Here is a 26,585-nt window from a genome sequence, read left to right on the forward strand (position 1 = left end):
AGAATGCTCTTTTCTTTAGTTTTCTTTTCTTTTCTTATGACTTGGAAGTAAAATTTTGAAGATTTTTTTCCCACGCTGTTGGTTAATTGGTCCGCTCTACTCCTCCCATTTACTCAACTAAAGAAAGATTTTTGATATTTTTTTTGTGACAAATCATTAAATAATTCAAAAAGCATCAAACATAAGCGCCCCAAAAATGGAAGCAGCCAATCGATTTAGTGAGAATGGTCTCTATGAAGAGATACTGGAAAAACAAGAACAATACAGAATTTCACAGAGCATATAATACACTGAGATTATTGCTTTACAACAATCCCATCAATAACTTAATGTAGTTTATTATTATTATTATTGTTGTTTTTGTTGTCACTGTTATTATTATTAAATGTTTAAATTGTTGTATTTTATTTTCGGCATCAGTCTCATTCTTACAGCGTTATAACTCAGGGTGTGTGTTTAATAAAATGTCATATGGGGGTTAAAATGATAGCAGGCTCAATCTGTACGTCAGGGCTGCCTTTATTATTTTGTTATTTTTAAGGAAGGGAAGAGAGGGTCTTCATCCTGAGAGTGTGAAGCTGGACAACATAACGGTATGCCCCTCCACCCCCTTCCCACCCCAGAGCTATGGACTGCAAAGCCTGGTGGGTATTGAAGTCTTCACAACAAAGAGAGAAGCCGTATTCTCAACGGCTAATGCGGCGCTGTCGCTCCCACTGAGAACTACCGGTACCGAGATGCGCAGCTCGGGATGGTTTCCGGTAAGTGCGCAAAATGTTTGGACCGGGCACTGGAATAAGGGGAAAGTGTGAGGTGAGGAAATGACCGGGCTGCTATTTTTAAGTCGGCTGTAAAAGTACTTTCAAAAGAGGAGGCGGCGGAGGAGGGACGTTCGTCAGGAGGGATGTAGGGCTGCTGATTCCCGAGCAGCGAGTACGACACGGTGAGTTTGCTGCAGAGATGTCTGCACAGACAATAACCTGCAAGTTGCGCTCTCAAGTTGGTCGGTGCGAAGCAGCCGTTTTCAGAAAGCGATTTGCACGTTCACAGTGCGATGCTGCGCGTGAAAGTGCTGTGTTTCGGCACAAAGCGAGTGCCACAGGGTCAGCACACATCTTTGCTCCTGCTGCAATTGTTTCCACCCTGGAACTCCATTTTCCCCGCTTATGCTCTGCTCAGGAGACCGTGCACAACAAAGGATCGGGATGATCAGGATGTGCATGGTGTGTGCCGATGAATGTCGTAGGAAGGTCCGCAGACCGGTTATTTATCCGCGTCATATTGTGCCATATATGCTACATCTAAACTATATATACTGAGAAAGAGAGATGGCCAAAACGATTGTCCCTGTATCTGTCTTATCTCTGTGTAAGTGTTGGTGCTGGTGTGCAAAAGAAGAAGAAAAAAACACGGCTTTCGGTTACTTTTTAAGGACATGTGATGCATTTAAGGTGGGGTGTAACACCTATAGGCCCATCTTCAGCTCACAGTAATAATTAGCACACTTAAAAGGGTAATACATTGCCTCAGGGCCTGCATCTGTAGGCGTGATAAATCACGGCATGGCGGAAATGTCAGGAACAATGACAAATCGGGGGATAACAGACCCCACTCTATTTATGTTTATTTGTTTCTTTAGCTTTCATAAAATGTGTCTACCGGCAGAGTTTTTATTTTGAGGTGTGACACCGGAAGTCGCCGTTTTCGCTGCGTGGCTGACTTGACTCCGGTCTCTCGTTCACTCAGCAGCATCTTGACTCCACTGGCGCGAGATCCGCTCGCGGGGAGAGAGAGAGAGAGAGAGAGAGAGAGAGAGAGGGCAGGTCGGTGCCGCGAGCCTTCTCGCACGGGCTCCCGTTTTTCCTCTCCTGGTGCCGGGGAGTAGCAGCTGTTTAATTTGATGCTTTTTTTACGACATTGCCCGATTCAACCTCTCAGGTAATTTTGTATTTTTGCCTCGGGAATGAAAACCGGTTAAGTAAGAGTCCGTTTAATCTCGGCGATACAATTAGAAATCCGCTGTCCGTGTAGGTCTAATTAGGACATGGATTGTTAGGGCAGAGATGGAAGACGCGATATGTGCATGTGTCTGACATCAAAGTGTGATTGGAGAAATGGCAGTCTGGCAGGGCAATTTTTATTTATTATCATTTTTTTTCTTATACGGATTCATCGCAGCCCATTATTATGGAGAGTGCATACTTCTTCAAGGACGTTATAAGCTATACTGCCATGAGGAAATTAGAGTGAAGTAAATTATTCAGCTTTACTCCAGACCAGGCTGATAAACTTCCATCTCAGAGAGCCTCCTGATGGAAAGGAATAAAAATGTGTTTATAATAAGGCTATTGTTTTATTGTCTCAATTTCTTTTCAATGCGTTGTGAAGCTACTGAATCTGACACATGATAAAACTTGGCTAATGGTCTCATCAGGTGTTTTCTCTCCTTAAACATGCAATGAAATCCATTTCCTGTGGTTCCATCCACCATAATAACTCTTGAAGTTAATGTGCTCTTGCAGAAAAAAAAGATGCCTCATGTCTTGTGTTCGGGCTCTTTCCACTTCCCACTGGAAGCCTCCTCTTTAATGGACCATTAAGAGGAGAACCACAATGGTTAAGCTGTCGACTGCCTGATTCATTTGGTTAAACCGCGCAGATGAGACTAGTCTGAGCATCACATTCCTTAAAAGCTCTTTGCTGAATGTCTCAGATCAATCCTCGTTCACAGGGCAGCCGCTGGCAGGGAGCAGAAGTGGGCGGCCTGCTCCGGTGTGTAAACATACATGTGCGCCGTGGCAGAGCTTGTCACCGATAATCAAATAACTTCACTTAAGTTATGCTTGGTTCCCCTGCAGTGCAGCCTTCACGCAGGTGGAAGGACACTACAGAAGAAAAGTTTAGCAAAGGCGAGGAGCTTTTTGGGCTCCTTGTAAAAGTGGGGCACTGGTCCCTGTGGTGAGAGGCACTTTTCTGGGGCAGGCTCAGTGATGACGCTCTCCCAGCACAGATTGGGAACAGACACCCTCGTCCATCCATTTCGGAAAGAGGTGTAGAAACTGTGCAGCCCGGGTCCGACACCTACAGAAAGGTCCAAGCGTAGACACAGCAACAGGGGTTCGATCGCCATGTTCTGTTTTACAATCCTTATTTCTTTTTGATACCTCACTGGAATTGGCCTGTAAGTATGCCTCAGCTCAGCCTACCTGCTGCAGATAATAACTTGTATTCAAACAGTTGCTCGTTGTGTTCAGTTTGTAAGAGTCTACCTTGTTAGGACTTAAGCGTTGAGTTAATTACTCTCTTCCAGTGATTTGGCGGCTTTTTGTGCCCAGAACCCTGGAGTGAGAAGCAGACTGCTATTTAAAGATGGCATAACTCAGCCAGCTGCTGCCATTTCCGCTCCCATCGTAATTGAATCAACACTAGTAGACTGCGCCAGTGAGGGTGTGTGCACTCCGCAGAAGATTACACAGTCGGGACCTCTAGGCGGTCTTTAACAGTCACTTTCACATACCTGGTTGGTGCATTTGGGATTTGAAAGCCAGGCTGAAATAATCGGCCATGCAGGGATGTAGTTTGTGATTAGTGATTGATAAGGTGGGCAGGTAAGTTAGGCTTTTTTATGTATTCTTCTCTCCGAAGAGTTCAGCTCGAATTAAGAGTTTGTGTCATTAATTGATTGTGTGCATCCCGTTTTCTTCGATCTGCTTGCCCAGCTGTGTGAAGCGATATATGGCAGCTGTTAGGGGCCTCTGAGAAGGTATCTTTTGTGGTTAAAACTCAGAGGTCCTGCACAGTTTCGATAAACACATTACTTTCATATCGATCTGTTCTATACAATCAAAAGGCAGGTACAGGGTTAACAACTCAATAAGGAACTAGGCCATGAACATCCCTTTTTTTTATCTGTGACTGGCTGTGAGCGTGACAACAGCAAGTGAAACAGAACAATATTTTACTGTGGAACGTATCTCCTCAAGCCAGTTCTTTATTTATGAAAAGCCTGAAGTGTAGTGTAGTAGAATAATCCTGTTTCTATGTATAGATATATATGGAAAAGTCCCAGTATTTTAATTTCCACCCCCTGCCTTTAATCCACTCGTACTTTGAGAACCTAGAGATATTTTCTCTTTCCGTGGAACACTCACCGCACAGCTCGATTATTTTGAGTCATCTAGCCAAGGCTGTGGCACTGGGCGGGAGTGTAAAAAATTTCATCTCTGACCACAAATGCATCTGCCTCGTCTCAGTGGTGTTAGGGTTCTCATCCAGTCTGTGTGAGTCTGTATGCGAATGGCTGCACTACGAAGGCTACAGTAATTTCAGGTTTTCAGGCAGTGCTGTTTGGCCTGTTTGATGTGCAAGTGCTGTTACTTACACTTCTTCTTTTCAAAGGGAAGCTGACCTCTGACCTGCCAGAAAATTGCCCTAGAGGAGAAATAGAGAAGAATGCCAAACTGAATATCCAGAATTAAATATGTAGTGAACTGTTTGCGTTTATATATGTGATATTTGAATTACTTTGCAATACGATCACAGCTTCCTTAGACTGACAGAGCTTACCTTCAGGGTAGGACATTGGCCAGTGATAATGTTAATGATCTAGTCAAGGGCCTCCGGTAACATCAGCCAGCACACTTTCTCTTAATATATCCCTCACTGGCAAAACCATTAGATTTCAAGGCAATAAAGCTGCAGTTTGCCTAGACCAGTAATTTACTCAAATGTAAGATGATATGAAGGCCATTAAAACCAGAATTTTGCCTTGCAGTGAAGCTCATCAGTAATATTTAAGAGCGAGAAGGAATTTTGTGGCCCAAACCCAAACTTTATGGTTTGGGTTTGGGCCACTTCGTACACTGACAATTATAACCAGCGTTTTTGTTTGGTTTTTTCACATCAGATTGCTTGTGGTTTTCTCACTACAGAAAACATTTGTGCCTGATTTTCTCTAAAAGATGTGGCTTCCATAGCATTTCAGCTATTTTATTGCTAAGAATGTCTAATTTGCGCTCTGCTGTACAATGATGCTTGCATGTCTTGTTCTGTCATTGAACCATTTAAACAATCAACAAACACACTGTCTTGAATTATTAATCAGGTTTAGCTGGGACTAGAACTAATGAATTAATTAGAAAATAACAAATTATTTTCTTTATAGCTGAAACTTTAAATCATTTCAGTTTAATTGTATTAATATTGTGCAAAATCACAACAATAGTCACCTGAAGGAGCTTTAAAGATGCCATAACAGACTCATAATATTGTTTTATTTATAGTTTAACTTTCTAGAAATGTCAGAAATTTATGAAATAATTCCCCACCATTCACATGTCGTCATGTGCAAAGAAAGTATATGATTCCTGCAGTATATGACTAAGAAACCCACCAACACATTAGATTTGAGAGGGTGGAGTTCTGCGTTAGTTCATTCTGTCTCATCTCACTAACACGCTTTAATCTATACCTAGCCCTTTGATATTATCATTCCACTAAGCATGTGACATTAACTTGTCAGCCAATTTGGAGGTTGTTGGCATATGCTAGGAAAGTGGTTACTATATCCCCAGTCACACAAAATCTGTATTCCCTTACTGGTTGGCAAAAACCTCCTTGTGCTTGCTTTGGTTGCTAGCATATTGCTGCAGTCACCCAGGGTTTGCATGGAAGTGGTTGTTAGCGAGTGTTTACAGACAAACATGAAAAACTACAGTCAAATACACATTTTTCCATAGCAACTGGTCATTATGACACGTCCAAGATGGCAAACAAATCTCAAGCAAAGTGTGCATGACATCAACACCTGGTCCCCCCCAAAATTCCCAACAGTTTACATACTTTAAATCAGCGGTCCCCAACCTTTTTTGCTCCACGGACCGCTTTAATGTCAGACAATATTTTCACGGACCGGCCTTTAATGTGTCGCGGATAAATACAACAAAATAAAATGATACGACCAAGACAGAAACTGTGGTATTTTGTAAATATAATAATAAACGCGAATTCACTGTGTAATTGTGTAACTTTATTAGCAGCGTCCTCCTGAAATGTGCCAACAACATTGAGAGTAACATCCTCCTCTCTGCCCCTTAATCCTCTCTGGTTGCTATGGTAACGCGTAAATATTTATTTCAAAATAAGACACACAATTACAACACGGGAAAAGACCCAGGGAAACCGAGTTAACGATAAAAACCCTGAAAACCATAAATTTCACACACGAGCTTCAACTCTCACGGCCCGGTACCAAATGACTTGCAGACCTGTACCGGTCCATGGCCCGGGGGTTGCGGACCGCTGCTTTAAATAATATACCCAGTATGTGTATGATTGATTTAATCCATTTGCTTAAAACTGCAGTAGATTGGTCCAAACCATTGTGGTTGTAAAGTCTTTGCAGTCTTGTGTTAGTATTTGAAGGCAACATGACAGAAGATGGACCAAATGAAGGACGATTCCCAAAAACATACTGTTGACTGAATGTGCTACAAAGCTTAGCTAGATGTGCATCAACACTATATCATTGACATTGTATTTTTACTTCTAATTATACAGCAGTTATACTTGTTAATGAGTCAGTACTGCAAAAGTAAATATTTCTGCTTGGTTTTCTTTGCTGCCTTAATTATCAAAGCTTTTGTATTGTGATTTTGCTTATGTTTTCCAGCTTTTCTATTGCAAAGAATGAACGGTGCACCACTTTGAGTACATAAAATTGTTATTTGTGAGCTTGTCCATGAGCGCTTACATAACTGAAGTGTCATTTTACACATGACTCTGATTTGAATGAATGCCAGAAAGCCATTTACTCATTACCGTCACCATGTATACATCAGTGGATACAAACTCCAGTTACTTACTCAGTGATGACTGTGGCATCAGACCTTTTGTGATTTAGTGGACTGGAGCTATAGTCTGCTTTAAGCTCTGTAAAGTCTGACCAAATTGTATCAGTTGTTGTTACACAGGGGCTTCTAAAGGCCTTTGTAGTATTTCCTTCTGCTTTCTTTCTCCTACAGCACGCTCCTTCAAATACACAATAGATTCAGTCTGGTATTAGAAATTACTTTTTTTGCTTCATCCAAACTCATAGATACATCTTTGCCGGACATTTATTGTCTTAGAAAACAAAAATGATGATCGTGAGACACAAACAGGTTCAAGCTCTGAGATATGGAGTATTATTTGTCTGGCTGTGACTTTTATTCGGTGTGCCTGTATTTTCACGCCCAGGTGTAATCGGCTTCTCTTCACAGTCTTATCGGGAAATTTCTGGGAATATGTGGATCTCCTAGTTGTGTGTTTTATGTCAGACTGTGATGTGATCGACCTTTTTTTTCTTTCTTTCAGAGTGGATAGGATGGTTGGAGGTGGCATCGTCAACATGCTAGAGACCTGAAAAAATACTGCTGTACTGTTGCCGAGAACCCCGACCACCCACACCCCTCCCATGACTTTGTGTAGTGTATGTGTACGACTTTTTGCAGTTGCACAAATCCAATTAAATATACAGAAGTCAATGCACAGGAGTTTTATTTATATATCATATGCTTTATATCTGAAGGCAATCTAAAGTGTTATACCTAATACATAAAAGGGAAAAATTGCATTAAAAACTATAAATTGAAATAACAGAAGAAAATGAATTATATAAAAGTATAAAATGAAACAAATGTAGAGCTGAGAATGTGTCTGCTCATGTATTAAACTTGTGTTTTTCAGGAGATGTTGATTGGTGTGCCTCAAACTCTGTAATGGAAAATCGTGGTGAGTACCAAGTTACGCGTTGTGTTTTTTTTAAATGCAGTGTTAATGCTGTGTTTCACTTTATTCCCCCATCGTGAATGACTCATTGCACACTCTTGTCAGACAGGGCTGGGGATGTTTATGTACATATGTGCGTACCTGACTTAGTCTCCCTCCCTGCTGAAGTAGCCTGTCCCAGTCTGTTATCCAGGTCAGGCCAACAGGTTCTGGACTCATGCGGATTGGCTCAGTTCTCGCTGGAAGCCAGCCCGGCGTGGTGGCTTTATGTGGGGCACAGGAAGAGAAAAGGAACGCTGCCGAACACACTAGCTCTCCATCTTTAGAAACAGCTCGAGATGCAGCCAAATGCTCACAAAGCTCTGATCTATCCAGGCATAATGACACAGCACAGTGGTCTGGATTCCTCTGAGGCTCAGACGAGATTTTTTTTCTTCTAAAGACACTCAAACGTCAAAAGAAATCAAAGCACTAATTCAGGGGGTCCACTCCCGCTTTTCTTCTCATTTACAGAAAGTGCTCTCTTTTTCTTTCCTGCTCCTCTCTATTTTCAAGCTTGATACAAGACTGTGCTTCTTGGCAAACATATTTCAAAGTCATGCTAATGCTTCCAAGTCTTTTTAAAATGTGATATAAGAGAGTTAAAGAAGTGTATAAAATGGTGCCTGGAGACATTAAAGGAGGCGAGCAGCATGATAAACACCCTGCACTAACATTAGGTTACTGAGCAGGAGTCAGTTAATGTTAGCGTGCAAACCCTGTATAGAAAGTGCAATGTTTATTTCTCTGATCAAACTGTCCACCCAACCTGTTTAGTGTCATTCTGTTGATGGTGATGAGAGCATACTGGACCTTTCCTCAGAAACAGTAATGCATCTGATCTTGCAAAGCATTTCTACTGGTCAAGGGTACTGATTGAAATTACATTACTATAGTTGCATTATAGGTGTGTATATAACTGTATCTTGTGTGTTGTGGTCTGAGACCTGCAGCTTCAGGTCTAGTGTCTTCTGTGTTGGTTAACTCTTTTTAATTCACTATAAAGGAATATTTTACATTGTACGGATATTACTGAGTACACGCACTGCACCGCATACTACAACACGCGCCATATTGAAAACAAAACTTGTCTTTTCCCTGGAATGGTAGGCATCTTTCAGTGAATGCTGACCTGTGCTATGAGCCAAGGAGGGAGGGTCAGCAAGGAAGGGGGAGTCCAACTCCAGGAGGGAGGGAGGGGAGGTCTGAGGATATTGTGCGAGGGAGGGATGGGGGAAGGATTGAAGAAAAGGCACAGAAGGCGGCTAGATGACAGACACAGAGAAGCATAAAAGATCTTAGGGCATACGGGGACTTTGTCGCAGAAGAAGCACGGCAGGTGAAGGAGTTGATCTGTATCGTGTAAGGCACACACTTAAAGGTGCAGGACAGGTAGGGGCCCCTCAGGGGCTGGATCATGGGACAGAGCCTCCGTGTGGAGATCTCAGCTCAGGACCCACAACAACAACAACATAGCCGCAGTGGTGAGTTTCTGGGCTTACATTCTTGGTGTACTTTACACAGCTGTGGTTTCCTCCATCGCTAACATCAACAACATAAAACTATTTTCTCGTTTACTAGTTTTCAAGGATAGAGGATAGAGCAGAGCTGAGGATTGGTGATTGTGTAATAAACTTTGCACAAATGTTGCGTAGCCTCCCCCCTAATTCTGCCCCTCATTCATTTTTACCACCACAAGGAATGCTAAATCACTGGGATCATGTGGCTAATTCTCTACAGTGTTTTTACACACTCATGCATGACTTGTGCACTTATTTTCTTATGTTACACTGCACAGGAACATCAGATTGCATATGTTGTTTGGCTCAGAGGTTTTACATAATTTTGTACCGCACCAATTATTCCAAGTTTCTAAGCGCCACACGATGTTATATGATCGTGCATTTTATACAAGTAGTGAGTAAAAAGATATGTACACCAGTAAAATGTTACTCATATTACAGTGTCATGTAATGACATTTATTTCTGCTGGATCTTAAATTGTTGAAAATGTTAGGGAACACATTTTTTCACAGGAAACAGTCAGTGCTCGTAAGTATTTATAAGTGGATTAAATGTCATAATCGGCCCTGACAAAGGTAACTATTACACTGATGTTGGAGGTATTTCCTAACATTTATCCGCCTGGACTTTTGGTTTTTGTGTTAGCGATCGGGATAGCACGCCCCTTTACAGCAACAATCTCCTTTACCCACATGCTCACCTGACCAGCCTGCCATGACTCAGTGAATCATGAGGTTAGAGGGAAATCTGGCCAGTTGTATGGGGGAGTAGTAGGTGTGCCTTTTGGATATGGCTATGTCATAGGAAGACACCAGCACAGTCACACACTCCCGTGTTTCCTGTCTGCTGTGGCTTATCTGGGCAGACTTTCTCATTAGAGTAACACTATTAAGAATGTAGCTCTGTTATGAATGGAGGTATTTTTTTTTATATATCATCATTCATTAGTTTCCCTGTTGTACCTTCGAGCATAGTGTTTCCATGAGCTGTACAGTGGACTATGTTATTGAATATGAGGGGAAGAGGCTGCCTTTGTTCTCTGGGAGGAAACGGCACTCCACCCTGATTCTGTGACTGTGTTTCCAGCCCCCCCATCCCAGCCCGCCACATTATGTCTGTACTTTTTCTCTCTTTGTAGCCCTTTTTTTACCCTCTACTCCCATTCCAAAACCCACAGTCACACTCAGCTATAGTGTCACAACATACCAGACCTCTTCACACTACAGCTGAAACAATGGCATGTTGGAGAGTTTTTGTATCTGTGAAGAATAATTTGGAGTGGATCTACAAGCTCTCTTGAATGTGACAGCTGATTTGGGTCTTCTGTACTTGTTTCTTTTTTGAGGACTTTTTTTTTGTACTAGTGGATTGGCACCTTTTATAATCGAGCTTCACTGGCTAACGGAAAAGACCGCTGAGGATATGGTCAGTCGTATCTTTCAAATAGATGCCTGCTGCATGGGCTGAGTCCTCTGCCATCGTCATCTCTGCAGTGCTTTGGAGTGTGCAGGCCTGGCACAGCCAGCTCTTATCCTGCTTCACTGGCTTCAGCTGAGCCACTGTGGCAGAGGCGTCTCTGACAGAACGGTCTGCTGTGTGTGAGAACCTCAGTTCTGGATCGCGGAGAAGCTGCCTTAAGCAATGCTTAATCTGGATGTTATGGCAGCTGGTCTGAATCCTCAGATTTCTACCTCGCAGAGATAAGCTGGATTTCCACAGCGTGGACATGTCTCTCGACTCCGGACTCTCTACTGTAGTTTCCGTCAACTCTCTGCAACTTGGTCTCCTGCGTTTTCGTCATCTGTGATTTGATGCTGGGATATACACAGGACAGTAGATTTTTGGTTGCTGAATGGTCCCTGCGTCCTCATGGCGTGCTGTTTTAAGTCCCACCACCATGCAAGCTGGACACTTAACACCCCTCTTCAAGGTAGATTAGTGTCTGCTTTTTAACTACTTGTCAAAAATGCCATTTTTAAACTCACAGTAGGGTATGAAGTTGAAGTATTGTGATTAAAACTGTTTTCCTATCCGAGGTTTATAGTCTGTCAGGCTTCTGAGGTCTGTGGAAACACTCAACTCAAATTTTACACCGCCAGCAATGTGGAGTTAATGTGCCTGTCCTTCAGCTGCAAAAAATGGGTTTGAATCTTGTGTCAGCAACCATTTGCCTTTCTGTAGTGTCACTTAGCAAGAAACTGAAACCCTGCCAGCTCCAGGGGTGCTGGACTGCAACTAGCTGATCTTGATGTATGCGTATCAGTGTGTGTGTGTGTCTCAAATAAAGAAAAAGTTTCTATCCAGGAATAACGTTTTGTTGTTTTAGTGTTCCCTGGACTGCTAAGTAAGCCACATCAGTATTGTGTGAGAGGATATTGTTGTGGGAATCAGACTGCAGGGCATTACTGTCGCCAAGACATCCTGTGTGAGCCCGAGACTGGATGTTTTACATCGGACTCTGTTCTCTCTCTGCTGGTAAATATTATGTCTGCTGAATACAGCAGCTGCAGCCTGTTTGAAAGTCTCTCCAAGCTCAGCGCGCTGTCAGTTGGCCTGTCAGTCATGTGACCCAGAGTATGTAGCCATGTCTGCAGATTCCTTTTTAGTTGAGTTCTTGAAGCCTTGGTGACACCTAATGATAATTAGTGGTTTTTAAAGAGCTTTTGCTTCTTGTTACCTGTATGTGTGGGTGTGTACATGTGTATATATTTTATATATGTATGCAGAATGACTGACAACCTTTTAATGCTGCTTATGTCTGCATTCGTGTGTGCCCCTCTTATCTATGGGAGCAGCGAGGGCCGAAAGGCTGATAAGGCACTAGACTCCATCCAGTTAAGGAATGTGAGTACTTGACAGCGAGAAATCCTGGCTCAGAGCCAGTGTTAGGCTTCTCCTGTTAGCTGTGGATACGTGGAGGAGTCCGTGAGCTCTCAGCATCACCCTGCCAAAGCACGCTCGGTCCCCGAGAACTAACAGCTAAAGATAATAACCGCCATAATGAGCCTGGCCCTCTTTAAAAAGCAGCAGATGAGCTCAGTTAAAATTGAAAGCGCCGCTGCTGAGTGGGGTGTCTATAATTTTATGTTATAAGTTCTATTGTATTTGTTTTAAATTTGTGCTTTCTGTTTTAGATGATGAAGCTGAGCAGCACCACAGCACAATGGTGGGAGAGGGAGGCAGCACCGGGGACAGCACCCCTCCCCCGAAGCGCAAGGGCAAGTTCTCGACCCTTGGCAAGATCTTCAAGCCGTGGAAGTGGAGGAAGAAAAAAAGCAGTGAGAAGTTCAAAGAAACTTCTGAAGGTTTGTGCTGCAAACTTGTTCTCTTTGCGAATGCCACCTCTCCTTTCACCCCAGCGGCCGTATCAGTTGTATTCAAATGTCATTAAAATTCCTCAGTGAACATGTTTCCGCCCAAATGTTACAAGCAAGTTTGTCTCTCGCTATTTTCAGTGCACATAATACAATAAGATGAATACAAGATGTCTCGTTAAGAGATGACGTCTAAACCATAGTGTGTATATCATGGTGACTTTGGGTTTTGAAGCGTCTTTTTTTGCTAATTAATCGTCTCTTTAGCAGTGTGGCACATGCCATCTTGTTTTTTGGCTACTGTGAATATTTAGAGGGCGGAGTTCTAACATATCATCTAATGCAGGGGTAGGCAACTCCCGGCCTTGAGTGCCATTGTCCTGCAGGTTTTAGATAGCACCCTGTGTCAACACACCTGAATCAAATGATTAGTTCATTACCAGGCCTCTGGAGAACTTCAAGACATGTTGAGGAGGTAATTTAGCCATTTGAATCAGCTGTGTTGGATCAAGGACACATCTAAAACCTGCAGGACAGGAAAGTCCATAGACTGTATATGAAAGATGGATGTTTTTACTGTGACACCTGCTGGTTACTGAAGTTCTAGACTTTTGGCTGTCTCCTCGATGGTTTGATGCCGGACTTGATAAGAGACCGCTGCATCTGTGCGAAAAACCGAGGGCAAAGTATCGCAGAAACTTGACAGTTACAGGGTGTTTATCCCTTTGTAGAGTACTATGTACTTTTGTACAATCTGACTTCTTTCTGCAACCAGTAGAGTTGCCCTTGCTGGTCATTAAAAAGTATACTGGTTTAAGACACCTCTGAATTGGCTTCACTTTTCAGGCCTAGAAGCTACACCCACATGTTATATAGAGTATGCTATATATATAAAGATACTTGCTATCTGGTTCTAAGTGTTACTGAATAATATGGGAAACTTACCAGATCTGTACCACAGACCACCAACCAGAAAGCATGGTGAAGAGGTCCAGTTCAGTAACTCGAATTAGCTCAACATATATATATGTCTATATATATTGCTTCTGGTGCATGAGATCACAGTGAAAATTTGGTCTGTAAAATGTCATTTCCTTTTGCTCTTGACAGAACTAGAGAGGCAGATGTCGACAAGGCGCACCCGACAGGAGCTTATAGAACAGGGGGTGCTGAAGGAGGTCCCGGACAGTGGTGAGGGGACTTGTGTGATTCAACATGTGATATCTTTGCAAAGCTTTGTCTGCGTCTGACAGCAGCAGCCCCGAGGCAGTAACGCCCACTCAGACGGTACAGTTAAGTCTTCAGCACATGATAGCAGGAACGCTGTCTTCCCATGCAGCAGGTGCCTGAGACAAATTTAGAAAAGCAAATTTGAGAAAAAACTGCTTTCACCTTGCTGTTTCTCAAAGTAATGCAATGTCTGTTTAAAATTACTTGCCACTCTCCAGAGCTGAGGAAAAGTGGAACAAATTGTGCCTTGCAGCAAAATAGCTTAGAAAGGGTGTGTGCAAACGTTCTGCTGGTCCCGCTGTTGCAGAAGCCCATTTATTAAATCTACAGCAGCTTCTTCATCACGGCAAACACTGACTGTCCATGGGGCTTGAGTTAAGGGCACATTCCTTTTATTACTGTGGGGGAAAAAAACTGCAAATAGCAATTATTTTTGAACAGTTTCTGTATTGATTCTGTAGTCTTTAAAATCTCCCCCAAAATCACTCCTCACTGTATCTCAGCCTCTCAGCCTGGCTGGGGGGCTTCTGTGCCTCCGTCCTGCTGTGTGCCCAGCCTGGAGGCTGCGGTCTGTGACCGGCTCCCGGTGCAGACAGCTCCCTGTGATAGTGTTTCCTCACCTGGCTCATGTGTGCCCAGCCCAATTTTTACTTTTTAAGTGTGTGTGTGTGTGTGGGGGGGGGGGGGATGTGTGTGTATGTATCCATTATGTTAATGAGAGTGTGGGGAGTGAGTTGGAGGGCGGGGTGGGGTGGGCTGCTTTTAACCATGTAAAGCACTTTGTGCTACTTTTCTGTATGAAAAGTGCTTTATAAATAAAGATTGATTGATTGTATCTGAAATCCAGATTTAAAGAAGAAATAAGCAGCAAAAAGTATGTTTAACAGTGTTATGGCTCAGTTGGATAGTTATCAGTTATCTTGCCATGCATCAGGTTAATTGTAGAATATTGAACACGGCACTACCAGTATGTAAAACTTTAAAAAATGTATCAATATAAAATCTTGTTGTGTATCAAATATTTAGCATATAATGTCCTTCTGCACTTTCTCAATATATCAGAATATCATTCAGTCTTCTAATGTATTTGTTTGAGTATTCACCAAGTGTTTTTGACCAATCTTTTTAGATGGAGAAGCACAAAATGTGAAGCAGTCGTATGTAAAGAATGGCCACACTCTGCCTGTTGGAGGAGGAGGAGGAGTCATCAGCGGTGGCAGGAGCCCATGCAACCAGGGCCAACTCCCCTCAGATTCAGATTTTAGGATGAACCCTGCATGGCTCGCCCAGCCAGATGACCGAAGGGGCCGTTGTTCTCCCTCAGATGGAGACCGCCGTGGAGCTTTGGGCTCCAGGGGCACAGGACTGCATGACGATGGACGGAGAAGTGCAGGGATTGGGGCACGGGCGCAAGGGGAGGGCGAGTGGAAGTCTAATATGGCCTGGCAGGGCCACATTCACGGACAAATGGAAGAGAGCAGACATGGTGGCAGGCTTCACCCTGACGACGGGCAAAAGAGGCCAGGACTGCAGAAGGCCCCATCCGAGGATGGCAGGAGGAGTCGGCCTGCAGAAGGAGATTGGAAGCCTACACTCCCTCGGCATGCATCTGCTGAGGAGGGGAGGGCCCGGAGAGGTGAGTCACTTCCAGTAGTTTTCCTCCCTGCAATCTGAATTTTTCCACCAATTTTTACAAGTTGCAATCATAGCAGCACTGCTGTTGTCAGTGTAAGGCCATAACAGATAAAGTGCACACCTTTTACACCTTAACCTCCTTCATATTCGAAAAGTCGGTGATTCTTGGGTACCTTATCCCCTCCCTTTTGCTGTCACTTTTCTGCTTATATGCTGTCCTCCCAGATATAGACGGGCTTCTGTCAGCTCCCGGGAGGCCTGCTCCAGCTATGCTTCTTATTCAGGAACATGAGGGAATAGCTCGTCCTCTCTTCTCCTCTCCTAATTAATGTGGCGCGATCGCTATACTCATTATTGCCCTTTAAGGCTAGCACAGTGAGCTCAGTGATAATTGGTAAAGTGCCACAGCTAATTGATTTCCCAGAAAAATAGAATTTGTTCAAAAATAATGGTGTTTAGCTCTGTTTTTAGATCTCAGCTGTGTGGTTATCGCTCACGTGACAGGTTATTCTGTGCCGATGTGTAAACATGTTAGGAGTTGAAAAGTATGTAAACACTATAGCACGTCATTGCAGCAAAGAAGAAAGAAAGTAAAATTTTGTCCACTTTCCTTCATGTGTCATTGCTCTGCTCTTCTTTTCATCTTACCTTGTTTTTTTCTTTTTTCTTTTTTGTGATGCTACTTTTTTTTTTACCTCTCCCACTCGCTTTCTATCTTTATCACATCTCCTGCTTCCTCTCTCTCTGTTCTTCAGTCTGACTTCCTGCTTTCCTCTGGATTAGTTCCTCTTTGATTACATGGCATCACACTGATAACACTTCTGTAAATAAATAGCCCTGAACCTGAGAGCGGCAGGAATGGCGTGGGCGCAGCGGTGGGAACAGTGTGGGGGCCGGCTCGCGGGTATAGTGGGGTGGGCATAGGGAGGTGGGGTTTTTTTGGTGGTAATTGCAGCCGCCTACTCTGTTTATCTTCACAGCTGATCCCTAGATAATGCCATTCTCAAACAAGTGCTATCACAGAGAGTGCTTGGAGTGCTTAGAGCTGTAGAAAAATGGCTCATCGCTGAGTCTCTGAGCTGAAACATTTATAGCAATCCACTGGGATATTTGGTGAGATTTTGCTAATTCATTGAAGTGTATTTGTTATGATCATGCATAAATAGAATACAGTATATGCACTACAGTCTTGGTTGACGTGCTGTAACTTTTAAAATTATATAAGCAGAATTCCATGTTATGATATAAAACTATATGGTTGGCTACTTTTCCCTTTTTCTTTTTTTTTAGAATCAGACAGCCATTTTGCTCCTGACCTGGACACCCTACGTGAACCTCTGCCACCCAAACAGGTGATCATGCCTCCAAAATGGCTGGTGAGCTCCACCCCTGAACCTGGCAGTGAGTGTCCACCTCGAACTCCATCCAACCACCCCACGAGCCAGTTCTCTTCTCCGTCGGCTGTGACGTCCAAACCTGTTCGATCGGTGTCTTCTGCGTGTTCCAACACTCAGCAGTCTGCTGCTGCCCTTACCTCCACTTCTCAGCCCGCCAAGCAGCCCCCTCTGCCTCCACCCAAGCCTGTGAACAGGGGCAATGCGGCCATGCTGGGTAAGCCTTTACTAACAGTAGCTTCTTAGGTTAACAGATGTTGCAGGGAGAGGAAGCATACATCAACAATCAAATGCCTGCTCAGTTAGCGTGTAGTTTTCCAGCTGGTGTATACAGTATGTACATTTATGCGTCAGTGCACTACTGATGGTAAACTCTTCAGCACAACATCCTGTATACGATACTATCTTAACAGCACGAGCTGCTTTTCCCCAGTTAATTACTTATTATGCCTGGATTATTGTAGCAGAAACGTCTCCAGCATTTTACGCTATGAGGATAGCAGGGACTCCCGTGGCTGTGGGCCACTGCTTCCACAGATACAGTGTAGCGGTTCTGTGGTTTTGCCTCATCTGGGATCGTGTTTTAATTCCCAGTAAGGCAAGGCTGTCTACTTTGGCTCATTTTTTTCCAGGACATCTTATGAATTTGGTACATTTCCACTTGTTCTGATCTGTCGTCAGATTCTTGTGTGACAGCTCGGGGGGGGGGGGGGGTGGTATTACAAAATGCCCCATTTGTCATCAGTTTATTATACTAATTGTTGTTCTTGACACAAATAGAATACAAAATGAGTCAGTTAGAAACTTACACTAGTTTCAGGTTAACATTTACACTACAGAGAGCTCCTCGAAATCTAATTTCTCAGTACACTTGTTGACAGTTTACTATGAAGTGACTGTATTTTAAAAGCCAGGAGGCTTCTTTGCTTTGTGGCCAAGTTTATGCACAAAGAACAACTGAGACAAAAGGTGTTAATAAAACACACCGTGAAGCGAATACTGTTACAGTTACAAGGATAGTAATGATGTTCTTACCTATGTGTTTGTTTTAGTGATTATCATTTCGGGAAACAGTACCATTCCCTCATAGTGCAACTCTGTTTATATACAGTTGTGTTCAAAAGATTACATCCACTCATCACTGGCATCGTCATGATCATTTTAAACTGTTCTTTTTCCAGGGTGGAATGATCGTAGAGCGTACATGTGTAATGACTTTAAAAACACGAATTTGGGGCACAAGTTTGAATTTATTCTGGGTTTTCTCGATCCACTCGATCAGAAGTATACATACAGGCTCAAATATATACACTCACCCCCACTAATGTTTGGATAAATGTTCCTCAGCAAGTTACACCTCAACCAGACACTTTACTTACATAAGATCATGTTATATGGATATGTAACTACTTTGCCAAGTTTTGGAAAAAGACCGAAACTGTCAATTCAATTCAATTTTATTTATATAGCGCCAAATCACAACAACAGTTGCCTCAAGGCTCTTTATATTGTAAGGTAGACCCTACAATAATACATACAGAGAAAAAACCCCAACAATCATATGACCCCCTATGAGCAAGCACTTTGGCGACAGTGGGAAGGAAAAACTCCCTTTTAACAGGAAGAAACCTCCAGCTCAGGGAGGGGCGGCCATCTGCTGTGACCGGTTGGGGTGAGAAAAGGAAGACAGGATAAAGACATGCTGTGGAAGACAGCCAGAGATTAATAAAAGGTATGACTCAGCAGAGAGGTCTATTAACACATGTTGAGTGAGAAAGGTGACCGAATATGATATGAATGGCGGTAAATTGGTTTTACTGGACTGAGAGGATACCGACAAAGAAAAAACCGACACCTTGAAGCTCGACTGAAATTTTCAGCTGCCCACATGGACAAACCAAATTCCTTCTAGACAAAAGTTTTGTAGTCAGACAAGACCTAGGAACATTGTACTGTCGAGCATGGTGTTGGTAGCATCATGCTCTGGGGCTGTTTTGCTGTCAGGGGTACTGGTACATCGCATAAAGTGGATGGAATAATGAAGAAGAATGACTACCTCCAAATTCTTCAACTTCACCTCAAATCAGCAGCTAGATGGTTGAAATTCCAACAAGACAATGATCCCAACACACATCAAAACTGGTTTTGGGATGGATAAAGCAGGATAACATTAAGCTTCTCGAATGGCCTTTCCAAAGACCCGACCTCAGTCAGGAAAATCTGTGGACTACACTTAAAAGTCGGATCCGTCACTCTGTGTGGATTAGAGGAAGCCCAAAATAATTTCAGTTGTGTGCACCAAATTCTTTTTTTAACTCATTAAAGATGTTTGCTGCACAATCATTCCACCCTGGAAAAAGAAAAGTTGAAACAGTTCAAAGAAATCATTAAATGCCCAGAATTACTATGAAATTCATGGCCACGATGAGTTGATGTAAACTTCTGACCACAGCCGTAACTTATGAAATCAACAACTTACACAACACCAGAAAGTAGCTGCATTCATTAAACATACAAGCTGAAGGCCTCCATCTCGTCCCTGTTAGTCTCCGCCCTGCAGGGGGGAGAAAACGCTCAGCTTCCTCTCTACTGGTCCTGCTGGAAGCGAGAGTGCGACTATGATGTCTACCTGTCCCTGCCTGTCTACCTGTGCCGGCGGGCCGGAGGCCTGCGCTCAGGTAAAAGGATGCCCCCCTGGTATTTCTTTGGCTGGGGTGCCAATTTCTGGAATGCCCTCTTCAGAGTCTGCACACTTCATCATGTCGCATCCTTTCTTGCTGCCAACATATGTCTTCTGAAAAGCCTTTAACTTGTTCACCGGCCTTCATTGCTTTTCTTTGGACCTGGTATATAAGAGCCGCATGCATATAACAAGCTGATAATGAGTGTGCTTACTGTATGCAGGAGACAACTTCTGTGTGAGTGCAGTTGAGTGTATTTTGCCTCTGAATAAGGGAGGGCCTTTAGCGGGTTCCAGCTGTGTTCTGCTATGCATCAAATGAATTTTATGTCTCTAATCCACTCAGCTCTCACTCAAATGGGATGGATGGGTGGACTTGAATGGATGACTGAATGGGTTGAAGAATAAAAAGGCAAAATTCTAACATAAGGGCTTAATATAGACAGGAAGTCCATTACAGTGTAGGTTACTGCATGTTGTAAGTCTGTCAGCACTGTTCACTTATTATGTCTGCTTTTAACAGAAATGTTGCCTTAAAGCTGTCCTCTGAAGTCTTAAGAGCCAAATAGCAAATATGCAAATGTGCATGCAAAACTGGAAGGTTTGCATTTGAGCTTTTTGTTTAGGAGCTTCAGGAGCTTTACTACGCTAATAGAAAAAGTGTCGGTGCGGGGTTAGAGTCTGGCTGTGAAGAGCATGGATGCATCTTTTTTGTCTCTGTGAACTGGAGCACTCGCTGCACACTGGTCTTTTAGAGCAAAGTGTGCGTTCATGGCCGTCATGTGAACCAACTTGCTGTACGGATGCAGTAATGCTCAGTCAGACATGTAATCCCAGCATTCGTGTGTCTTCTGTCATACCGGGTATGTTATACATGTGTGACTGATGCTTGTGCACTTGCGTCACAGTGACAAACTAGATTCAAAAGTAAAGCACTTGCTAGCAAATCACACGCCTAAGCTGTAGCTGTTTTTCTTTAGCAGTTATGGTTGGATTAGCTCTTTTTCCTTTTGCAGGTGACTTCACCCAAGCAACAGGGGGCGCTAGCCTTGTTCCGGCCAAACCCTCTCCTCCAATGCCTCCTAAGAGGACCACCCCAGTCACCAAACGCAACACAGAGGACTCTGCTTCAAGCCATCCCATCATCCCCTCACCACTTTCTCTGGAGGAACACAGCAGCCTCCCCGTGGGCTTCCAGCTGCCTCCCCCTCCTCCGTCCCCACCCCTGCCGACTCACATACCACCTTCTCCACCCCGCCAACACATACAGACCCACCACCTCCACCATCAGCACTCCTACCCCCATCCGCTGCCCCAACCCATACCAATGCTTTTCGACCCACCGAGCCCGACCAATGAGTCTCCCCAGCGCCCGGCTCCCGTACCGCTGCACATCATGATCCAGCGAGCCCTGTCCAGTCCCGGCCCGGCTCAGCCACATCCAGATGGGTCGCAGCGGGCACACACACTGCTTTTCGAAACACCTCTAGAGTACCAAGGAGGAGGTCGCCCTCTGCCTGTCAGCATTCAACCACTAAAACTGTAAGTTTCTCTGCACAGAAAAGTCTGTGAATCAGTGTATACAAAGACAGTACATGGTGAAGAAGTATGGAGTCTGCACGTGATCTGTCTTTGCATGTAGCTTTCGGATCTTTTTCATCCATTTTCTAAGCTGTGTACACTTTGTACTTACTTGTATATCCATTTCAAGCTGAAAAAAAGTCCAGTCTTCATCATTGTAAAGTCAGACATAGCTGGAGGGACATATTTCAGTTAAATTCATTGAAAAACACGTCTTCAGGATTAGCCCAAAGAAACCCGAAAAAATATTTTATATGCATGTATTTTTTTCCTGTTAGATCTGAGGATGACTACTCAGAGGAAGAAGAAGAGGAAGAAGATGATGAGGAAGAGGAGGAGTATGATGGGGAGATTCCACAGCCAGAGCTGGAGCCAAGGAGTCGCCGGTGCTTGGTCGGTGACGCTGGCATTTGTGTCATCCCACGGGGAAACAGCAATGATGACGACGAGGAAGAAGATGAGGAGGATGAGGATGAGGAAGGCGAACACGACATGCACGGGGAGGACAGTGATTCAGATGGTCCTGTGCCTCATAAAGATGAAGACTCAGATGAAGATGAGGAGGATGAGCCCCCGATGAGTAAGCATAACAAACTGATTCGGAGGTCATTTAGTGGCTTTTCCGGACTCTTTGTAAACCTGTACAGTGTTTTGCTGCTCCTTCTCAGCTTACTGCATCTCTCCGCTTGGCTTTTATCCAGGCGTACTGGCCAGCAGGGTGAAGAGAAAGGACACCCTGGCTCTGAAGCTGAGCAGCCGTCCCTCTGCTCCTGACAGGGATAGGTTTACGCAGGAGAGAAGCAGCCGAGATGACCACCCTCCAGGACAGACCGGCCTCACCTGGCAGAGCAGAGAGCAGTGGGAAGCCATTCGCACACAAATCGGCACTGCACTCACGAGGTAAAGATGAGCAGTATCATTGTATTGTTTAAAATGACAGCAGTGAAAGTGCATTTCCTGAAGAAATTAGACCAATTTTTAATAGATCCTTGACCTGCTTATTACCTGAATGTCCAAGTGAAGTAAATGTGTAAAAATAGGACTCCATTTTTCTTTTTTCTTTTCTTTTTTTTTTATTTCAGGCGACTAAGCCAGAGACCCACTGCTGAGGAACTTGAGCAAAGAAACATCCTCCAGCGTTAGTATTAACTCTCTCTGTCTTTGTTCATGATCCTTGACTTGTTTGGACTGCTTTGTTTCTGGGTTTTAGCAAAACCACTCCTCATTCTTTCGTCTGATGCTTTTGCCTCAGCATTTGTCAACAAAGTACATTTCACATCTGTTAACAACAAGCACATATCTAATTTTAGAAATTGCTTTTAAACCTGCCATCAAACCAAGCCTTTTATGCCAAAGTCTAAATTTGGCTCTTCTATTCTTTCTCCCATCTTTGTTCTTCCCTCAGCTAAAAATCAGGCTGACAGACAAGCCGAAGTTCGAGAGATCAAGCGACGGCTGACCAGAAAGGTGAAGCAGCACACCTGCAAACATCCCAGTGTTACACCATATATTTACCTGATATTAAACTGACATAAAAAAAAAAACCTCTTTATTGTAGCTGAGTCAAAGACCCACGGTTGCAGAACTACAGGCAAGAAAAATCTTGCGATTCCACGAGTATGTGGAAGTCACAGATGCCCAGGACTACGATAGAAGAGCAGACAAGCCGTGGACTAAGCTTACTCCTGCCGACAAGGTAATCAGCTGCATATAAAGGCTTTATCGGCACAACCGCTTTCTGATACAGCACTTTACAAAATGTCCAAGACAGTGTTACAAACATATGCATTTTAAATGTTAAACACATGCAACTCCTTCAGGTTAATGTAATTTTTTAGCAGTATATTGTCTCGTTTTCTTTCTGAGTTCATGTTTAACCGAATTGCTGTTTTGTCTAGGCGGCCATCCGGAAGGAGCTCAATGATTATAAGAGCACTGAAATGGAGGTTCATGAAGAGAGCAGAATTTACACAAGGTATACCTTTTAGTTGAAACTTGACTGGCTGATTGATTGCTTTGGTCAAATGAGTGAGGTACTGTGTTTTGCTGATTTGTTTTTCTACACCACTCCTTCATGTTGGTGGGGTATGGAGTCTATCTCAGCTGTTATAAACCGAGAAACTGGGTACACTCTGGACAGCTCATGAGTCCATCGCAGAGCTAAAGGAGAGACAGATGAACCACTCACACTCACGTTCACATCTACGGCCAATTTAGAATCACCCATTAAGCTAACATGCATGACCACCCAAAACCTAGGACTGTGGGAGGAAGACGGGTACCTGGAGCACAGGGAAGCCATGCAAACACCACACAGTTTTGTTTTTGTTGTTATTTATTTCTCCTGGTTGTGTCAGGGAAACAATGAAATATGTAATGCACACTTGAGAGTGATGCATCTTTGAACACTTCCTGCCATTTGCAGCCAACCTTGGCGCTCACCCTGAAGACATCTCCCCCCAACAGCAGGTTTTAGCTAAAGGAGTTTGTTACCTTGCTACTGTGTCAACAGTGTTTATTTCATACTCCCTCAATTGTTAACAACCTACTGTTTAACAGTCTTCAGGATGTCACTTATTTTAGTCTGTAGACATCGGCTGCCTTGGCTACACATGCACTGTGTGTCCTGTGATTGCTTTACACTTAAAGCCATCTTGTGTTGCTTGCACCTAAACACTTTAAATATGAATTAGCAGCAGTGGTGATCTGCTACTACATTAATAGAGTTATGACCAGTAAACATCCATGTAGAAACTGATTGATTGGTCATCTTTCTTATGCATGCCTGGTTGAATGGCAGAATCCAGCACTAACAATGGGCAGAAGAAGACTTTTAGAGAAAAATCTGTACCTTAAATAGCAATATAATGAATTTCCCTGCATTAAAAGCTTAAGGATTACGAAGGTGTGATCTTGCCTCATGAGAGCTGTTTGTTTTCTTTAGGTTCCATCGGCCTTAACATCCCTGCTTCCGGATAAAGAAGCACTTAAGATCTCCGGCAAAGAAGCAGCTGCTCCCTATGCAGACAGATCGCCCTTTTGCGTCTCTTGAATGTACTGTTATCAGGGAAAGCCTGGAACCGACTCCACACGAGAATGCTTCTTGCTTGTCCTCCATCGCCCTCTCACTACATTGCTTTCACTGAACCGAGGTGTTGGTGGGTGGAGACCAGATGCAGTATTTCTCCCAGACGGCAGGGGGAACCACGTGCCAATAAAGTGGAGAAGTGGCAAAGGACCTACAGGGCTTACTCTCACTCTGCTGTTGTGTGGTGCCCCTCAGGGACTCGGATATAGTTACAACCTTTAATGCGGCCTCGTCCTGTGTTGCCTTTTTCTTTTTTCTTCTTCTTTACTGTATATGGAAAAGCTAACTCATCTTTGCTAATGTAATAACGTAGAATAAAAATGGTAACAATAATGATGACCTATAACACTTCACACAGTAATAATAGACACAAACGGTCAGGAGTTGGCTGAAGACTGGGATATTCTGTTTTAGAACTGGACATCTCTGGGATATTGTGTGTTTGTTATCCACTCTACAGACTGCTGCTGTGATACGTTAGAGTGAAACTGGAAGAGATCTCATTGCAAAATATTCTGTAATGCACAAAATATTTTCTATTACAATTTTGATCACAAGGGTAGTGACAGCTTTTCTTTGAGCCTTCTTTATTATTATTATTATTATTATTATTATTATTATTTGGCTTGCCTGTGTTTGTGGTTGTGATGTGAGTCGGCCTTTTAATAGCTATAGGAAAAGGTCAGGAGGCTGTTGGTGTTTTAATGCGTGCCAACACACCCAATACTGGTTTTCATATCACTGATTTCTGCAATCCACTGCATGAGCCATTACAAAATCCAGTGCCACCGCGTCTGGATAATCTCTCTTCATTTATACTTTTTTCTTTTGTAAGTTTTTGTACTTCCCTTTAAAGATTGAACATGCAATACATTCTGTAGCCATTTAAAATAAGGTCGTTACGATAGTGTCTAAACTAAGAGTTAAATGTAAGTTGCTTCAAGTGTAGATCAGGGATTTATCACAAAAAAAAAAGAAAAAACCACACCTGAAAACGTATAATCGGTCAACAGAAACTCAGTTTGGCTGGAACTTTTTGAAACTGCAGAAGTGTTTTACCTTGTCTTGTTGTCTGGCCAGTAGCTTACAGGGTTCTCAGTGCTGTGTGTATAAGTTGATATAGGTTTATCTGATGCTTCTGTATATCTTGTCTTCCTTTTATTTGAAAAGAAATTTTAAATATAAAAGTATTATAGGTTGCTATTTTTTTAAGCAGAACATGAGTTTATGATTAAATGCTACAAGAATGGGAATATGAAAGTGCACCTTTCTGTAAATCTGAGTTCATTTTTAATTGAATGTGGAGCTGTATGAGCTGACAGTCTTCTTTTTAATTGTAAATAGTCTGGATCTAATTAAAAATCTTGCAATTCCTCAAACCTTTTCGTGAAACAACTCTGCAACTGAGGTCCAGTAGACCTCTCTTATCTAATGACTGTGTTCAGGTTGAGTCTTTTGTCTAAGCTGGAACGTCTAAAGAAACAGTGGATTTGCAGCAACACCTGGTGGCGATTTAAGTTTTTGCACTGTCTGTTGATAAAAAAAAAATTGCTGGTTTAAGGCCCTTTAGTGTAATTTAAAATATATTTTAGGTAATAGGTTATATTTTAGATTATTGGAAAAGGTGACACCAATGGGTGGGGGTGTTAAACATGAGCCCCCGGGGGCCAGATTTGTTCCTGCAAAGACTCCAATCTGGGCCACTTGATGGTGGTTTTGGAATATGTGAAGGAGGGAATAGATTTTAAACTTTTAACTATATTTTTTAGAACTTTTACAGCTTTTCCTACTGATAAAATCTCCCATATGGGAGTAATTAAGCCATAGATAAATAATCAAAAGTTCCTGCTTTTTCATATGGACTATAGTCATTTCTTTTTACAATTGGCCCACAGTAAAAATAAGTAAATAATTATAACAATGAAAAATTAATCTTCTGTGAATTACCAACATCTTTCAATTTTGTAATTACTGAAAAGTCTGGACAGTTAGCTGCCAGAACCTTTTCTGTAATTTTACTTGTTTATTTATTTGTGCTAATAGATTTCTTTCATTTACTACAGCAGTATGTCTTCATCGTGTACAAAAAACCGAGAGGTATAGTTGAAATTGCACTTTTCATATTATTGGGATTAAATGTGTAGGTAAAGGTCTTCAGAGTTTTGCTAGTAGCTTTAGCATCAGCTAAAGGAAGAAAGATAAGACTGAAGGTAAAATATGTTCACAGATCTTTAAGGTCTGGGTTGGACAAAAGGAAATCTAGTTACAAAATATACAACAGATAAGGGACAACCTAAAAAAAAAAAAAGGTTTGTAGGTTACTGATAGATTTT

The 26,585-nt window shown here is 42.8% G+C and overlaps 1 protein-coding gene across 6 annotated transcripts; it reads left to right on the forward strand.

Moving 5' to 3' along the window:
* Positions 1-787: 787 nt before the first annotated feature.
* phactr4b (phosphatase and actin regulator 4b) lies at positions 788-25,709 on the forward strand. 6 transcript variants are annotated; one of them, XM_063485469.1, is made up of 16 exons: positions 788-943; positions 7,354-7,468; positions 7,726-7,770; positions 12,465-12,635; positions 13,755-13,835; positions 15,004-15,510; positions 16,800-17,120; positions 19,450-19,581; positions 20,600-21,125; positions 21,443-21,744; positions 21,866-22,064; positions 22,247-22,302; positions 22,570-22,631; positions 22,723-22,860; positions 23,063-23,139; positions 24,109-25,708. In XM_063485469.1, the coding sequence occupies exons 3-16, from the start codon at positions 7,758-7,760 to the stop codon at positions 24,122-24,124; spliced, it is 2,601 nt and encodes an 866-aa protein (XP_063341539.1). In that variant the 5' UTR covers positions 788-943; positions 7,354-7,468; positions 7,726-7,757; the 3' UTR covers positions 24,125-25,708. The 6 variants fall into 6 exon arrangements, with proteins under 6 accessions (XP_063341539.1, XP_063341542.1, XP_063341540.1 ...); XM_063485470.1 differs by lacking the exon at positions 788-943 and adding an exon at positions 1,833-1,938; XM_063485472.1 differs by lacking the exon at positions 19,450-19,581 and having other exon boundaries at positions 24,109-25,705.
* Positions 25,710-26,585: the final 876 nt, after the last annotated feature.

This window comes from Pelmatolapia mariae, linkage group LG10_11 (assembly GCF_036321145.2).
Source record: "Pelmatolapia mariae isolate MD_Pm_ZW linkage group LG10_11, Pm_UMD_F_2, whole genome shotgun sequence".
In the NCBI taxonomy this organism is placed as follows: Eukaryota; Metazoa; Chordata; class Actinopteri; order Cichliformes; family Cichlidae; genus Pelmatolapia; species Pelmatolapia mariae.